Consider the following 17528-nt stretch of genomic DNA (forward strand, 5'->3'; position numbering starts at 1 on the left):
TAGCTTCTCTTTCATTTGGTTTTTTTGTGTCGACGGAGGCTATCCCAGCGACTTTGATACCCATAGCATCTGCCCATTTCAAGATACATCCTGGTCATGTGATCATGCATCGTCCTCAACCACTTCCTCTCCATAATTCTCCTCCTCCTTAGCTTCCTGTGCCGAGAGCTTTCCCTGCACCTTCTTGTCCTCTTCCATGCGCTCCGTAAGGAATGCGTTGATCTGGTCCTGCAGCTTGGGCACGAGCAACTGCAGCTCTGAGAGGTGGGCCTGTTTAGCCGCTAGTGTGCCAGTTGTGGTCGAGAACACATGCTCAAATGTCTCAGTGGATTGGGGGGCGGTGTAGACTGCATTCAGGCTCGTGTTGGAGGCCATTTTGAAATTTAACAGGGAAGTTGGGGAAATTGGGGGGAATTAATTGTCTAGGAGGGGGTATATCGCAGAGAATAATGTCCCCAGTTATAACTTACCGCCTTTCTTACCGCCTCTGATCTGAGCCCCGACCTCGGGACTTGGCTCTTCCCCAGGACTCTCCATGGCTGAATATGGACGGGTTTATATATTACTGGATGTACCTGGATCATACGGTAGCATTTCCGAGGCTAATCTCTGTTGGGTTCTAGGACGGGATGACCTAGTCTGAAGGCCCCCCCCCCTCCCCCAGGGCTGAATGTAATAAAAAGTTGTGGAAATGATGGAAAGGAAAGGAGGAAAAAAAAAACATGCCAGATAGACTACTGCGAACGACATAAAGTAGTAAAATGATCTATATAAATCGCAGAGCTATAAACTCTGTGATCACCAAGTCTCCGCATTGTAGATCTGAGATTCTGCCAGATAGAGGTTACAGAGGAAGGGATCGGCGACTTGCCTGTGGCTTTGGTAACGTTGTAAGGAAAAAAAAAACTTCGTGCCTAAAAGATACCTCGCTTAAAAGAGAGAGCATGGATTGTTCGTTATGAATTCTACCTTCCGATCCCCCAACTCGCCTGGGCGTCAGCGAGTACCTCCTGCCCCTCGATACCCCCGACCTCCGTCTGATGACGAAGACGACGACTCCGATGAAGACGAATTGGTTCGCCCCGGATCCTCCGGTAGTGACGCCTCTTCTAATGTGACCACCGTTTCCGCCGCTCCTATCACTCCGATCAATACTCAACTTCCCCCGGGGAGTTACTTCCCTCCACAACCACGCTCCGCCACTTCACCTCATCACCCTATGCCGAACCCAACAGGGCGAAAGCCCTCCGTCCGGGGTCCCTCTATCGAGTTACCCCGGCACCGATCACGGCATCACTCACAGGGCTTCTTTGAGCCATCCCTGCCGACAACCTCCGACCAGGTCCCTACCGTGTCAGCCTCCCGTATCGCCGCCCAAGCAGCCATGCAGCAGACGAAAAGGCAACAAGGTGCTATGACCCCGATAGAGGATGGCCCTCGTCCTAGGCGCAGTGGAAGCGACTCGCCTCCTCTCATGCCTCCCCCGTTGCGTGTCAATCAACCCTCCCCCCAACCGCCTCTACCATCAGGGAACGTGGCTACGACAGCTGCGAATGTGGTCTTCCCGCGAGCTAGTGCTACACCGGTAGAGATACAGCCCGAGAAACAAAAGAAGAAGAAGCTCTTCTCAAAGCCAAAACATATCGGAATCAGCAGTCATAAAGATCTGGGCAAAGACCGTGCTCTTCCCTCCCCGAGCAAGATCAGTGGGTTATCGCGCATGGTCAGCGGCTCGACTACAAACCTGACCGATTTATCCTCAAACAACTCGTCGATGTACAATCTGTCGAATGCCTCTGTGAGCACAGTCGTCCCCGCAGATCGTCCGCCGCTTCCAGAGAAGGAAAAGGACAAGGATAAGGACAAGCACAAGCATCATTTCCTGTCGAGGCAAAAACTCAAATTAAAAGACCGTGTCGAAGACCACTTCAACCTCCCTCTATCATCGGCTTCGAGTAATTCTCGTCCGGCAGACCCAAATGCCCCACAATCTTTATACTCCTTTACACCTGCGTCTCCAGCTCCTGGAGCGACATTTGGCAAGTCGGTCAGTGGGTTGGATCTCCTACATGGCGGTCGAGCACTGCGGGAGAAGAAAAAGGAGGAGAAGGCGCTCGCTGAGTCGGAGCAGTTGGAATGGCTGGCTAATAATGCTGGCGCGCCCACGACACCCGGTGGTTTCCCAGGCCCGTCTTCGGTTGGCAGTTCGGGGACATTCCCCGAGTCTATCCTCCGGGAGACCTTGCAAGGGTTTGGGTTGAATAATATGACCCCCGAGGATGCGTGGGACTTCCTTAAGGCGAAGCTGCTGGTCATCTTCGATGGTGAGGATGTGCGCATTGCTATTGAAGATCTCAACAAGCTGGTGCTTGTTCATCTGCAGCGTTGTGTCCTCAAGAGAGCCCCTGCGTCTATTGTAATAGACCTGCAAGAACTCCTACACACTGGGTTTGCGACTTTGAATCACAGCTCACTGGCTGGCCTCCCAGATGAAAAGCTGGTCCCGCATCTGGTTCAAGTGTGGCTGCTGGTGTTGGGCACGATCCTGCCCTTCATCCAGGCTGTGTTTCTCCCCTTGGATCTTGAGTTCAAGGGCTGTGGATCGTTGATGACTAGCCGAGAAGCCGGTGAATTCTGGGGTGCACTGCCTGTTGGTGGCACGCTTGATGTGCGAAGTCTAGTCTTGATTGCCTTCCGTGACTGCATCATCATGAATCGCTATGATGCCCTCAAAGCAACCTTCTCCCGTCTCAGCCTAGACTCTATCAACTCCGGATTCCCAACGCTCAGCGTCACAACTAAGAGTACCGGCGCTGGAGGCCGTCCTGGCACTGCAGCCTCGCTCGATGCTGGCTTAGGTAGCTTCAACTCGCAGTCATCTACGCTGCTCAGCACCATCGCCGATAGTTATTCATCCGATGGCATGAGTGCCTTGGCCAACCATCCACGTCCATCAACCAGTGACTCTCGCAGCCGCGCCGCCTCGAACACATCTTCGAATGCAGACCCCTTCTTCCAGTCCATCGCATCTCCTTCAATCTCCAACAATCGACCCACCATCATCCACCGCGGCACATCCACCGACTCCTCTCATATAATCACAGAGACCGTCGGCCGCATGTTGCAATGCATCAGCGTCCTGGCCAGCGTGCAAACCGACGATCCTGCCCAGGAGCGGATGGATGTTCTTAGCAAAGCTCTCAAACACAACTGGCTCGGTCGTGGCCGCACCGGCCGTGATCGTCGTGGTTTCGTCGGCGCCAAGATCCGGCCTGTGATGGTGGGCGGTCCTCCTGTTATCGATGATATGGATTCCCTGACCACGGCTGGCATCAGTATCGGTGCTAGTACTAGTACAGGTGGATCCCGGGGCCGGGGTGACTCGTCCTCGTCGGAATGGAGTTCCAATATTCCGGGACCTGGCCTGAGTATGCGTAGTGGTGGTCGACGAGAACTGAGTGTTCTCTAACTTTGTGTTTTTTTCCTACTCGTTATGATTGTATGATGGCCGGCTGGGTACTTTGGCAATAAAGGGGCGTTTCTAGTTTTTAAAGGAATTGTTATCCTTTCTCGGGCATTGTCAACCAATTTTATATCTATACTATTCTACTTTGTAGGAAGTTGTATGAATCTTACAAATTTTTTTTTGGATTTGCTAGATAAAGGTAACTTTTTTTTTGGCCGATTTTGTCCTTTTCCCATTTTTTTGTCCTTTGACTTAAATGTGAAGTCAAATCCAACAGTAAATCCGACGGTTAATCGTCATACATGGCACCCAGTGACCGGCCAACTAGCCACTGGGAGAAATCGTAGATGTCCATATCCATATTCACCAGAAGAATGACGTCTCACCTCGCCGTACATCTCAAATACCCAAGAGCAAGCGGCTTACTTTCGAGCCTTGCCCTTGCCCTTCAAATTGAGCTTGCCAGAGCTCTTGAGGAATTCGTATCGACCCTGGCAAACCTCGGCGGGAATCTCCCAGCCAAGCTCAGCCGAAACAAACTCGGCAACCTGCACAAAGCCATCGTTGTCCAGTTCTGAATCGAACTCACGCAAGTTATCCAGAAGAACGTGCTGTTCGAAAGTCAGTAATTGGATCAGGAAAACAACTCTCTATCCCCAATAGGTATCCGGGATTGAGGTCATCAAAGGGTAGAGTGAATACATACGTCGAACCCGGGCCAAACACCAATCTTTTCTTTAATCCGTGCCCATCGCTTACTCAGTGCTCGCCATGTCATGAGGTCGTCCTCGGCTGCTCGGTTATCGTTCCATGCTGTAGTGATCCTCACCCACGACATCGTTGTCGTCTCCTTCATCTGGGACAACATCTTGTCTGCGATAGGTGCTGTCTCCCATGAGTCTGGGGTTGCGTTGCCCTTGCCGAACTTCTTTGTGCTGGAGCTGGGATTGACGTCGGAGCTGCGCAGGCGGCGTGGGGAGACGGTGATTGGAGCCTCTGGAGTAGCTAGCTCGGCCTTGTTGATTCTGGAACTACGACGGGGTGATGTCGAGGCAGGAGCAGGCGTCACAGGCTGGTTCTTAGAACGGCGGCGTGTTGAGGTTGACGTAGACGGAGGGCTCGTGGTCTTGACCGTGGATGAGGTGCTGCGGCGCTGGACCGAGATTGAAGTTCTTGCTGAAGCCGTGGTTGATAGGTCTGGGATCGAGCTCTTCGTCTTGGGTGAACTGTGTCGGGCATGCTTCACCGCTGAGGCTTGGTATGTTTCCTCCACTGACTGCAAGGTCTGACTTGGGACCTCGGACATTTCCCTGGGGTCAGGAGAGATATCTTGAGCAGAAGAGGATTCAGTACGAGCGGGTTCATCAGACTCAAGTCGAGCTGGAGGGTGCTGAGTGAGAGAAGACTCAGGTGCATCAGGTTCAGTGGGATAAGGCTGTGGGGGACCGATAGAATTCCAATATCCAGGCTGTAGGCTCTCATCTCCAGCATTTGCAGCTTCTATCTCATCAATGGCAGCTTTCATCTCAGCAGCGAGAACATCCGGAGCAAGAGATCTCATACGTTGCTGTTCTTCCCAGGCATACACATGCGGTGGATCGGCATGGGGATCGGACATTTCACGCAGGACCTCCTGCTCAGACGCTATGATGCGTTCAAACTCCTCGGGGGTGTAGACACCCATGGGGTCGGTGGTCCAGTTGTTGTTGGGGGTCTCGTCGGGGTACATGAATGTGGATGGGAGGACATTTGGGTCTTCAAACGGGGTAATACCTGACATTACCGCTGGATGATATGGCTGATAAGGGTCCATATTAGGGGCCGTTGAGTGATCCATTGAAGGATCCGGTTCGGGATCCCTTGGAGGATCCGTTGAAGGGTCTGGGGGAGTAGAAAAGACGTAATCCCGAAGAGGAGACCGGTAACCACTGTAGCCAAACGGAGCTTCGCCAGAGCTTGAACGAGACCTGGGAGATGCGCTGGTGGTGGGGAGCTCTGAAGTAGGGTTGATACTAGAGGATGCCTCGTCGTGTTCAGAGGAAGACCTATGAGATGTGCTAAAAGTACTAGACTTAGGAGGATCCATATGGGACCCAGGGACGAAAGAAGACTCAACAGATGTATTTGCAGTAGGTTTCAGCTGATCAGAGTCGATGTTGGATGGCTGATCTCCGGGGTTGGCGGAGGACGAAGGATACTCGTTGCTGACGGGGTCAAGTGGAACAGTAGGGGGATTGGAGCCCATGATGGACTGACGAGGTTTCTTGTTGATAACCAATCTTATTCTACGAGGGGCATTTGGAGTCGCGTTGTTGGGGGGGTTGTTTGCATTCGTAAAATCTGAAGCTGTCCTCGAGTCTGGGGTGGCCTTCCGAGGTCTCTTGAGAACAAGTTTTAGCCTAGGAGTGGTAGTGTTGGTAACGGGATTCACGTCCTTTGGGCGTCCCTTTGTATTTGCAGACTTCGAATCGGTTCTGGAGTCCAGGGTGGCGTCGTAAGGTTTCTTGACAACGATTTTGAGCCCAGGAGTGGTAATTGGAGTCACGTTCTTTGGACGTCCCTTTGCATTTGCGGAATCTGTATCAGTATTCTGGCGATTGCGAGTTGTGACAGAAGAAGCAGTATTCCCAGAAGGGCCAGTGGGACTCGCCGCAGGTAGGGACTTCTGAGAATTCTCTCCAAGGAAATATCGAACTCGAGTTGGTCTAACAGGCGTGCTTGGAGCCTGATCAGTAATGCGATGAGAACGGATGATCGGCCGGGGTGACTTTGGAGAAGGAGGAGAACTCGAAGCCTCGTACTCCGAACCAGATGGGATCTGCTGATTGGGCACAGGCGAAGCAGGTCCGTTATCTCCGTCAGTTAACTAAGGAAAGGTATAAGAAATATAGTCAAACAAAAACAATCAAATCAGCACTCACATGTACAGACGCGACTGGGTGAACAACCCCAGCGGGTATAGGGCTCTCATATTCACGTGCCTCACGTGCCTCCAAGGACTCATTCGATTCCTGAATTGAGGGTGTGCCACTTTGTTCTCTTGACAATTGAATGACCAAGGCAGGGAAAAGGTCCCTAGTGGTGTGATCCATTGTGGGAGGCGACGAGGCTAGATTGTTATTGTTTACTTCTTTTTTATAGTATAGATCTAGCGAGATAATACACTTAATTGACGATGTAATCTCAACTTCATGGCGCTTATTCGTGAATCTTCTAGCCCTAAGAAAGGGCATGCCCATTTTCCTTCGACGCTCCTAAACAAATGTACTTCTATACTTTCTACATCATCCTTACGGTATCTCTACTACCTTTACAGTGTACAGCTCCCATAGCTCTCTATATATCTTAGAGTTGAGATCTCCATATTCACCTCACACGTTGGAGAAACGTATAGATGTATGAACAAGTCATATATAGTATGGGTAAAGTTCTTTGATGCCTCTCAAGTCTAGTGACCTTTATATTAGACCATTCTTGGCCTCTATATTTGGCCTCAACCCGTATTAGGATAGTCAGACCATTACTATACTACATTTAACTTGATATAGACCTTGACTCTGATTTGAACATTGAAGATCAGTTTCATTCCATGCTAAGACATCTTCTTTATACTGTGAGGTGATACAGGGATATTCATTGAATAGAAGAGTAGAACATTATCAGACCAACTGTTCCATACTAGAACTGTTCTACTTTCAAAGAAGATTAATGTATCTGTTCAACCTTGGCGCTTAATATGAACAGCGGATTGGTTAGAACTTAGGGCTACAAGATACAAGACATTTAGGCCCCAAGACTGGGCAGTTTAATAATAAGTACACCGTATATTTACAATAATATTTGACCAGCACATAGATTCGTGGGGTCGACTGATTGGCTTCAGGGCTGCAGCCTGCGTAGCCTGCGCATCGTGATGCGTCTCCTTTCACATAAAATGCGTCTCACCCACAGTGCCATTCTCTTTCTTCTTTGCATTTTATCTTCTCCTTTTCTCCTTTCTTTATTTTTACTATTTAATCTGTTCTATTCCCTGTGAAATCTCCAACTCTCCAACCTTCTCCAATTCTCTTCCCCCTCATCCCCGGCTTACGTCTTCAGCCGCATCCTGCAGCTTACAGCTCACAGCTTACACTGAGCCATGGATCCCACTTCTACTCCAGCTGAGGCTAAAGATGAAGTTGCTCCAGAGAATCTGAACGGCTCTGCCCAACCTACAGAAGTCAAAGAAGTCAAGGACGCTGCCCCCGCACCAGATACTACCCCTACCCCTGCCCCCAAATCGTGCAAAAAACACAAAAAGAAGAATAAGAAAAAGGATGAAAGTGATAGCTCCTCTGAGTCTTCTTCTTCAGAATCCGACAGCGATGCCGACTCTGAGGAAGAATCCGATTCCACAGACAGCGAATCCGATACCGAGAGGCGCAAGCGACATCGGCTACGAAAGGCGCGTGCGAGACGTGCGCTCAAGGATAAGAAACGTCGCAAGAAGAAGAAGCAACGGTCGCGCAAGGCCGAGTCGTCCGATTCGGAATCCGATACTTCCTCTGAGTCAGATTCGGAGCCTTCTACGGACTCCGAGGACGAGATAGATGACAAGGCCTTGCGGAAATTAGTCACCAAGCTCAAGCTTAGCAAAAAACGAGCTAAGAAGCTGCGTGAACTGGCTGCTGATGATTCGGCCGCGAGTGATCCTGTGGGCGAAACTCGCCGCGAGAAGCGGTCGAAGAAGAAGAAGCCCGCTTCCAAGGTCGCCTATAAGCGTGTAGATCAATGTAAGTTTCTCTTCGCAAATCGCATGTTTGGAGTTTTCCTTGCTAACTTGTTGCAGTATGGGATACCACCATCCACAAGTACAAGCTCACTGAAACCGTGGATGACCCTGATGCCGACGAATGGGACCAGTACATCTTCAACATCCGCCGCAAGTTCAACTGGGAGAACAAGTACCTCGAGACTGTCGTCGATATCAAGAGCAAACCCCTCCGCGATGCTCTCTCCAAGATCATGGATGGCGTCAAGGGTGTCAGTCTCGTCCAGGAACCCGCCGTCGTCGATCCCAACATGCTGTTCCTGTATCTGGAGGAAACAAGGCAGTACATGAAGGAACTGAAGAAGCAATCACGCAGCGAGAAGAAGAAAAAGGCCCGCAAGATTGCTGCCACCAAAGCTTCCCATCTGAAGGTTCTCGTCAAATACCTTGATACCGACTACGCAGACATCAAGAAAACTCTCTACCCGCTGCTTGAGGCCAACACTATCACCTTTGATCTGTTGTGGGCCCTGTACAAGCCCAACACCATCGCTTACACTCCAACCTACGGCAGCTCAGATGAACCACGTGCTTTCAAAATCGAGTACGCCGTCAAAGAGTCCTCCTTCATGAAGGGTCAGTGGTACAGTGTTGATGGTCGCTACCTGGAGTACGACGGCAAGGACTACGGCTTCGGCACTATGTCCGCTGAAGTCGACTCCTTCAAGGGCGCTCGCAAGATCACCAGTCTCGCCTGCTACCCGCTGAAGTACCACCGCGATGCCGAGGCTCTGCGTGCCCGTCTCATCGAACGAGGCAAACGCTTCGTCGCCCTCCGTGGTATGAACTACCGCTTCCACAAAGGTATGGCCTTCTACAAGAAAAAGCGCTCTCTCATCATCAAGGTCAATATCAATGGTCGCGTCATGATCGACCCGGCTATCCACCGTCGCATCAACCCTAACTATCCCATCTCCACTGTCCGTCCCAAGGACCCGGATCTCATCGATCCCGAAGATCTTGGGATCAGCGGTGATGAGGGTAACGATAGCGATGGCTGCTGCTGTGGTGGATCAGACTCGGACTCTGATCATGGCGGCTCCTCTGATACCCCACGGACGATGTACAAGGTCGTTGAGGATACGGATGGATGCACGCGCGTCGTGGAGGTTGAAGTCGACGAGAACGGCGCTGAGATTCAGAAGGAGAAGATGGATCGGATTGAAGGTGCCGCTGCTGATACCAAGGAGCGTGAGTTCACCGAGGAGGAGCTGCTTGTTGCTTCTCCTGTCGTTCTGGGCTTTGCTTTCAGTGAGAAGCTCTGGCTCGAGTTCACTATCTCCGGTATCAGTGATATCGAGTGGGATAAGGAAGCCTTTGGCTCGCTTGTTCTCCCGGCGAACCAAAAGTCCATTGTCAAGGCCCTCGTCGAGTCGCATACCTTCCACGCCGCGCAGAACATCGACGATGTCATCCAGGGCAAGGGTAAGGGTCTCGTTGCCGTGCTGCATGGTCCGCCCGGAACGGGTAAGACCCTGACAGCAGAGGGTATTGCCGAGTTACTCCGTCGCCCGTTATATATGGTCAGCGCCGGTGAACTGGGTACTGACTCGCGGACTCTTGAGGCCGAACTGAACAAGATTCTGGATATCGCCCACTCCTGGGGCGCGGTGCTCCTCCTCGACGAGGCAGATGTCTTCCTGGAGAAGCGCACTATCCACGATATCCACCGCAATGCCCTTGTCAGCATCTTCCTCCGTCTGTTGGAGTACTTCCAGGGTATTCTGTTCCTGACTACCAACCGTGTTGAGACCTTTGACGATGCCTTCCAGTCGCGTATCCATGTCGCTTTGCGCTATGGTGATCTTACTTCCAAGGCGAAGAGGAGTATTTGGAAGATGTTCTTAGAGCGCGTGCGCGCTATTGAGGGTGTGCATATTGCATCTTTCTCCGAGGAGGATTACGATATGCTTTCCAGGCACACGCTAAATGGACGGCAGGTATGTTTACTATCTCTACACTCCCCTTCTGGCCTCATGACTAACCCACCATCAGATCAAAAACTCCGTCCGCACCGCACAAGCCCTGGCTGTCAACGAGAGCGCGCCTCTCTCCATGGAGCATATCAAACGCGTGCTAGAGGTGGCCGAGACGTTCGATCAAGACCTGCGTGGTGGAACAGGATATCTGGACGCCATGCGAAGCTATACTTGATTTATTGATAATTTCCGATCATCTCGGTGCTTGGTATGAAGGTTGGTGCAGATCTGGTATTGAGCTCGCTATTTGCTTTTCCTTTCATGTTACTTTTCGTGTTTGCTTGCTGTTTTCGGTTTATCTTAGGTACAAAGTATTATGTTGCGTCTTTTTGCATTGCGGACATGGAGCGAATGAGCTTGGGTAGTTTCAATACATGATACGAGTTGAATATGATCAAGTTACAAGTGAAGATCATAGTGTAGACCGATTTATGGATTAGGATGGATCATCGATCTAGTAAAGAACATTGTCATACACTTTCATTATTACAGAAACAAAAGTCACGACGAGATATGGATGGTTGTACATGGAACTTTTCAAGGGTTGGCCTTGACGAAGTCAACACCCTTCTGGATGTTCTTCTTCAGGTCAGCCAGGCAGGCATCGAGGAGACCCTGCTCGTACTCGTTGATCTCGCCAACGGAGTTGATCTTCTCAACACCGCTGGGGCCGAGCTCGACGCGGGAAGCGAAGAAGTCGATACCCTGGTCCTTGTAGAGAGGGGAGTCGACGAAGGTGGGCTCGATGACACCCTTCTCGCCCTGGGCGGCGCGGAGAAGAGACTCAGCGAAGCGGGCACCGGCCATGGCCATGGAGAGGGTGGCGGAACCGGCACCGTCCTTAGCCTTGACAACCTCGTCACCACCGAACTGGATACGGTTGACAAGGGCATCGCGGGCCTCGCCGGCGATGGAGGAGTGGTTGGACTGCGAAAGCAGGGGGACGATGGTCACACCGGAGTGGCCACCAACGACGGGGACAGCCTCGCCGGAGGGGTCGGTGCTCTGGACCTGCGAGATGAAGCGCGAGGCACGGACGACGTCAAGGGTGGTGACACCGAAGAGACGCTTGGGGTCGTAGACGTTGCGGGCCTTGTAGACCTCGGCGACGATGGGGACGGTGGAGTTGACCTTTTGATGGACGGTTAGTAGGGTATCTTTAATTTGTGAGATCATTATAGATGATTATTGCGACTTACGGGGTTGGCAATGACCAGGACGTGGGCCTTGGGGGCAGCCTCAGCGGCGGCCTTAGCAAGGTCGCGGACGATGGAGGCATTGGTGTTGAAGAGGTCATCACGGGTCATACCGGGCTTGCGGGGAACACCGGCGGGGATGAGGATGATCTCGGCGCCAGTAAGGCAGTCACGGAGACCGGAAGCATCGGGGGTGTAACCAGTAACGGTGCTGTTGGTGTTGATGTGGCTCAAATCAGCAGCGACACCTAAATTAAGTCAGTAATTGAATTGTGTTACAGTCGAAACTATCATCATACCGGGTCCACCGCGGATATCGTAGAGAGCGAGCTCAGAAACACGGGGGTTGAGCTTCAGCAGCAGCGAGAGAGGCTGGCCAATACCACCGGCAGCACCGAGAACGGCGACCTTGGAGGCCTGGGGGGAGTTAGCTTAATTGACGATAGAGAGATATCTGTCACGCACATTGATAGCGGAGGCCGAGAAGGCACGCTTCTGGAAGAGGTTGACAGTACGACGAGCGGCAAACATGATTGATGGTGTGGTTGGAAAGGGAAGAAGAAGGAGAAGGAGAGATTCGGTGAAAGAGATTGGCCTGGCTCCACAACAGTTTCCGTGCTCCCGAGCTGCCGGTGCTCGGCTGAGGTTGCTATGTATCTTTCTCGGAGGGAATGATCTAGTTTTCTCTTTGATTACATTAATTACGAAAGTAGATGGAATAACAATGTCTTTCTAACTAGGGTCAAGATCTGAATAATATCTCAATACTACTATTCTCGGATGTACTTCTACATGTGCCATCGCAACATCTTACCCAGCTAGGTAATTATATTCATGTGCCAAAAGTACTAAATAATTACAAATTGCTTTAGTACTTGAAAGATATCCAGGAAGTCTTGACCGGAACCTCAATGCCTTGGAGAAGGGACCGGCTTATATATAATTGAAGGTGTGACTAGGTAGTATACGAACATCCTCGTATTCTTGTTGAACATACGCCGAAAGTTCCAATTTCACCCAATGCCTACATTGTATATTTAGGTAGTCAGTAGCTTGTGATTAACAATGGCTCCCTCACTAAATCTTAGAACCGTGCTGTATTTCAGAAAATAATAGCTGATGAACCACACACACATATATATATATATATATACATTTACAAATACCAGACACCCCCAAATAAACATAGACACTTGATTGGCAATAAGAACATCAATTGCAAAGACCAAACGCCGACGCTGATGAACCAAATACAAGATACAAGACAACGGCCTACCCAGGTAAACCCAGAGAACCCTCGCCAGCTCCCAAATATACCCCAGGTGGAGACCAACACAAAGTGATATACTCTTATCGCAAGAAGTGCAGCACTGCCCAGCAGAACAAGAAGAAAACCACCACTCCACCCCAGAAAATCCATTTATCCTGACGCGCCCGCCGCTCCACCATCCGGATTGTATCGCCGCTCACACCGAGCGTGTTCGCAACGCTGTATAGTCGCCGCTGAGTACCCTTGAGTACTTCACGCTGCTGCCCGAGGTCAGCGAGAACCGCCCTGCCTCGGTCCAGGAAATCATCGAGTTGGTTGTGTGTATTGGAGAAGAAGGACTGCTCATGCAGCGCGGTGGTTTCGCGGTTGTAGTCTGCTGGGCTAGCGCCAAAGCCAAGACCTGAGGATGAGGGTGCAAAGGCTGATTTGCTCTGTGGGAGTGAAGATTGCGCATAGGGATTCTCTGGTGTCGCGGCGTGGTGTGGGCGACGGCCTAAGAGTTCATTGTGGTTGGCAACCGATTGCTGGTACTGGGTCAGTATTGGAAGTACTCAGGGAAAGAATTGATGGGCACATACTGCATCCTCACGTTCTTTGCGGAGTCGATCAAATTGTGTGCGGTAGTCTGTGAGCTCACTTCGGAAGTTCTTGATGCGGTCGAATGCCTTTTGTTGTTTCTCGGGAATCAGTTCCTTCTTGGAAAGCGCCGAGTAGTCATCGACGGTGCGGGAAAGTGATGCTAAGGAGGCTGCAAGCTGGCCTAGGAGCTTCAAGTCAATATATTGGGTTGCAAACAGTCGGTGATAGGAGCGCACCTTGCAACGCGGGCGAGGAAGTGGTTGGTGACTGCGAGAAGGTGTCCAGATCACGGCGGATGGACGACGATTGCTTTAAAGCAGAGTTAAATAGCGAGTTCTGTTCATGTCAGCTGTGTAAACCCATCGCGGGGAACTGCAATATACCATGTTGTCAATGCGAACGGTATAGATTGGACACTTGGATTGCTTGTACACCCGCTAGTCGTGGAAGATGGAGCACTGGGACTGATAGCAGTATAAGGATGAGATAAGAAGCTCCTGAGCTAGTGACTTTATTTCCACAAACACCAAGGTGGACATCAACTGATCCAACCGGAGGCCAGATGGTCTTGTTTGGGCCCATTCTGACGTAGTTCACCGCCTTCAGGTACACTGTAAACTGCATGCGATAGTACATCTGCAAGCCCTTGGGATATTTTTAGATTCTGCAAGTTATCTCAAGTTTTAAGTATCTATAGGTCATAATTTCTAATTTCTGACAGACTACACTTGACTTCATCTATCATGAGTGTTACAATTGCTAGAACTTCAAGGAAAATGATATCGTCGTTAAGGTACTGGTACAGTCAATCCGATCCGACTCCATTTTCGCCAAATGAACATAATGCAAAACCACAGAAGAGGTGGGATGGTATATCAAGACACAAAGCAATTAGGCACCAAAAATAAGAGATGAAACGCCGTACATCTATTTGGGGGGGAACTTGTTCTGCAAGAACCACCTAGACAATGGATTAGCATGACCATACTCAGTCTAAAGATGTCTGCAGTACTTACTTGCTGACCAAGTAGTCCACGGCACCAAAGATTCCAACAGCACCGGCAGAGAGTCCGACCAGTTCCCAGGAGAGGTTGCCCCGCGCGTGTTGCTTGTAGGCGCCGAAGCCGAGGCCTGCACCGACCACAGTTGCGATAGCGGCGTTGGCAATGAAGACAGGGTTGCAGCTGTTTTCACAGATGCCACTGCTCTTCACCTTGTGGGTCTTGGCCTTCTTCTTCTTCTCCTCATTCTCACGCTTCTCCTCCTCATCGGCTTCGCGCTCTATCCGCTCCGCCTGAGTGGTGGTTTTCACATCGTTCTCGAGGAAATCGGACTCCACAGTCTGCACATGGGGGCCATCAACGTCGATCAACGAGGCCGTGCTCTCGGATTCATCGTGGTAGACTCCACCCATAGGGGGAGCGCGACTGGAGTTTATGTTAGTTGTGTGAGGGGAATAGTTGATACTATAGAAAACTCACGCCTATTCATTGTTAGTGCTGCAATTTAGATATAGAAGCTTGAATACTTACATCCTCGGGGGACTGCTTGGGGCCCTTGGCAGCTGCATCGGCGTAAGACATGTTGTTATTAGAAGGGAATGATTCTTGATAATGTGTTAATACCCAGAAGAAGAAAAAAGAGGAAGGGATAAATACCAGAAACGTTTGTGGTGAAGAAAGTTTCGAGGGGAAAAGGAAGGATTTATACCAAGGAAGCCGGGGATTATGACATCATTGACCTGGCATTGATCTGGGCCCACACTTAATTTCCGTAAGCATGTTGACCTCATATTATACTACAACATAGTAGATATAGATAGATGATATTCTAGGAGATTCTGCTAGAATAAATACTTTCAAACTGCAAAAGATGGGAAATGTACTTGACCTCGGACCCCTGGGCTCCTTAGCCACTTACGTTATAGTCCAACTTCATAACGTAAAAATGAAGAAAATTCCATTGAGAGGATTTAAAGCTGCTAAAGAGATCAAAAACAAATGGGACCTATGTAATGGTCTAATGGGGGAGGCAAGGTGTTTTAATACAGATTACAGATAAGTCAGAACGAGAGGGCTTCGCTATTTACAGCAGAAGCTCCAGAGGGTTCTCGACGACCTTCTTCAGCTCCTTGATCCATTCACCACCAACGGCGCCATCAACCACCTTGTGGTCGAAGCTACCAGTCACAACGATCTGATCATCCCACTCGGTAACGGTGCCCTCCTCGGTCTCGACGGGGATAGCGACCTTGCGGGTGGTGCCAACAGCCAGGATACCGGCCTGCGGGGGGTTGATGACAGCGGTGAAGCGCTCGACAGCAGCGTTCATACCCATGTTGGAGATGGTGAAGGTACCACCCTGGTACTCCTCGGGCTTAAGCTTGTTCTCGCGAGCACGCTTGCCAAGGTCCTTGATCTGCTTGGAGATGCTGGAGAGTCCGAGTCCCTGAACGTTCTTGACGACGGGGGTGATCAGACCGGAGGGGGTAGACACAGCGACGCTGATATCAGCGGTGTTGTGCTGACGGATAACGGCCTGGCCGTTCTCCTCGCGCCAGCTGGAGTTCACCTGGGGGACCTTCAGAAGGGCAACGGCGCAGGCCTTGACCAAGAAGTCGTTGACGGAAAGCTTGTACTGACCCTCAGCGGAAGCGTTCAGGGCCTGGCGGAGCTTCAGAAGCTTGGTAACCGAGAGAGTGGTGGAGACGAAGTAGTGGGGGTTCTCGGCCATGGACTGCTTCAGACGGTTGGCAATGGTCTTGCGCATCGAGCTGACGGGGATCTCCTCGAAGGAAGCCTCGCCGGAGGCAGCAGCGGCGGGCTTGGCCTTCTCAACGTCCTCCTTGGTGATGACACCACCACGACCGGTACCCTTAAGGCCCTTGATGGACACACCCTTCTCGAGGGCCAAGACCTTAGCGGCGGGGCTGATGGTGGGCTCACGGTCAAGACTGGGCTGGAGCTTCTCGTCCGAAGTCTCGGGCTCTTGGGCGGCGGGGGCCTCCTCAGCTGGGGCCGGGGTGGAGGGCTCAGCGCTCTTAGGCTCCTCCTTCTTCTCAGTGGAGGAAGGCTTGTCACCACCGGCATCGGCCAGGGTGAAAGACTCGAAGGCAGAGACATCGGCACCTTCCTCAACAAGGACGGCAATGGGCTATAAGGCAAGTTAGATTGATCAATCCCCGCCGAGAGGAACCGGGAAATTTCTTACCGAGCCAACAGCGATATCCTTATCGCCGCTCTCCTTCAGGACCTTGGCCAGAACACCCTCGTCCTGGAACTCAAAGTCCATCTGTGCCTTGTCGGTTTCAATCTCTACCAGAACATCACCGGGCTGGAGGACATCTCCGGCCTTCTTCTGCCACACGCCGATGTTTCCGGCGGTCATTGTCGGCGAAAGGGCCGGCATGCTGATGAGTGTGTGGGGAGGGAAAGCTATGGGCAGACATATTAGAATTGGTGTGTGGGACAAAGGGATGAATCAATTGTCATACACTTGGAGGCATAGAAGCGGGAAAGGGCAGAGAGCGCAGGCACTTGGTTCCTAGTGGAAATATCATTAGTATCAACTCGCAATCACAATTGATATTATTGAAACATACTGAATCACCTCCTGAAGCTTGGAGGAGACCTGGGGCCGGCGCATAGCGGCGGCACCTCTGGACATGAACATGGCGCTCGGGGTGCGCATCCGGATAGCTGACGCAACCATGGTGCCTGAGACTTGTTGCGATTATAAGAAAAAAGAAATAAAGACCCTTAACGCTGAGATGAAAGAATAAAAAGAGCCCGGCACAGAGAAAACGTGAAGGGCCAAGAATGGATAAGGTTGGGGTGGAAGGAGATGCCTCTAAATCACGAACTTTTCTGTTGAGCTACCTGTGGCTCCCGGTGAGAGGAGCGGCAGCGGCCTCTTCCGATATAGTCACGTGCTGTAATTTACAGTCTCAAGCTGGCTGGTATTGTGAATTGGGAGCCAATGGTTTGCTCACCGCCTTAAGTATACACCTAAAAAGGACATTGGAAATTATTTGAAAACAAGCTAGTTCTAAGAGGTACATATGTACCCACTTGAAGGCAATTTCTCATGATAAAGAGATTATTTTAACTTGCAATATTCCAAAATTTACTATCATAAAAGGTACAAAATACATATGTATGTAAGATGATACAGGTTTACAGAACCAGACAAGATATATTCTGCCTGGCAAAAAAGCCGGTGAGAACTC

The 17528-nt window shown here is 50.8% G+C and overlaps 8 protein-coding genes across 8 annotated transcripts; 2 read left to right on the top strand and 6 right to left on the bottom strand.

Moving 5' to 3' along the window:
- Positions 1–102: 102 nt before the first annotated feature.
- N7517_005697 (uncharacterized protein) lies at positions 103–375 on the bottom strand (the record flags this gene model as incomplete). Its single annotated transcript, XM_056723427.1, has 1 exon — positions 103–375. The coding sequence occupies one exon, from the start codon at positions 373–375 to the stop codon at positions 103–105; it is 273 nt and encodes a 90-aa protein (XP_056579677.1).
- Positions 376–958: 583 nt separating this feature from the next.
- Positions 959–3469, top strand: N7517_005698 (uncharacterized protein; the record flags this gene model as incomplete). Its single annotated transcript, XM_056723428.1, has 1 exon — positions 959–3469. The coding sequence occupies one exon, from the start codon at positions 959–961 to the stop codon at positions 3467–3469; it is 2511 nt and encodes an 836-aa protein (XP_056579678.1).
- A 419-nt stretch (positions 3470–3888) lies between these two features.
- On the bottom strand, positions 3889–6558 carry N7517_005699 (uncharacterized protein; the record flags this gene model as incomplete). Its single annotated transcript, XM_056723429.1, has 3 exons — positions 3889–4077; positions 4173–6332; positions 6388–6558. 3 exons carry the CDS (start codon positions 6556–6558, stop codon positions 3889–3891), a joined length of 2520 nt encoding a protein of 839 aa, XP_056579679.1.
- A 1046-nt stretch (positions 6559–7604) lies between these two features.
- On the top strand, positions 7605–10430 carry N7517_005700 (ATP-binding protein; the record flags this gene model as incomplete). The annotated part of the gene is made up of 3 exons (XM_056723430.1): positions 7605–8238; positions 8295–10216; positions 10272–10430. The coding sequence occupies 3 exons, from the start codon at positions 7605–7607 to the stop codon at positions 10428–10430; spliced, it is 2715 nt and encodes a 904-aa protein (XP_056579680.1).
- A 362-nt stretch (positions 10431–10792) lies between these two features.
- N7517_005701 (malate dehydrogenase) lies at positions 10793–11982 on the bottom strand (the record flags this gene model as incomplete). The annotated part of the gene is made up of 4 exons (XM_056723431.1): positions 10793–11386; positions 11455–11699; positions 11751–11868; positions 11917–11982. The coding sequence occupies 4 exons, from the start codon at positions 11980–11982 to the stop codon at positions 10793–10795; spliced, it is 1023 nt and encodes a 340-aa protein (XP_056579681.1).
- An 819-nt stretch (positions 11983–12801) lies between these two features.
- N7517_005702 (golgi SNAP receptor complex member 2 family protein) lies at positions 12802–13686 on the bottom strand (the record flags this gene model as incomplete). Its single annotated transcript, XM_056723432.1, has 4 exons — positions 12802–13245; positions 13300–13481; positions 13537–13636; positions 13684–13686. The coding sequence occupies 4 exons, from the start codon at positions 13684–13686 to the stop codon at positions 12802–12804; spliced, it is 729 nt and encodes a 242-aa protein (XP_056579682.1).
- Positions 13687–14227: 541 nt separating this feature from the next.
- Positions 14228–14883, bottom strand: N7517_005703 (uncharacterized protein; the record flags this gene model as incomplete). Its single annotated transcript, XM_056723433.1, has 4 exons — positions 14228–14261; positions 14317–14727; positions 14782–14783; positions 14833–14883. The coding sequence occupies 4 exons, from the start codon at positions 14881–14883 to the stop codon at positions 14228–14230; spliced, it is 498 nt and encodes a 165-aa protein (XP_056579683.1).
- A 502-nt stretch (positions 14884–15385) lies between these two features.
- Positions 15386–17011, bottom strand: N7517_005704 (putative pyruvate dehydrogenase complex, dihydrolipoamide acetyltransferase component; the record flags this gene model as incomplete). Its single annotated transcript, XM_056723434.1, has 4 exons — positions 15386–16453; positions 16511–16734; positions 16794–16843; positions 16902–17011. 4 exons carry the CDS (start codon positions 17009–17011, stop codon positions 15386–15388), a joined length of 1452 nt encoding a protein of 483 aa, XP_056579684.1.
- Between the last annotated feature and the right edge of the window lie 517 nt (positions 17012–17528).

Source organism: Penicillium concentricum, assembly GCF_028827145.1.
Source record: "Penicillium concentricum strain IBT 3081 chromosome Unknown utg000002l_segment0_segment0, whole genome shotgun sequence".
NCBI lineage: Eukaryota > Fungi > Ascomycota > Eurotiomycetes > Eurotiales > Aspergillaceae > Penicillium > Penicillium concentricum.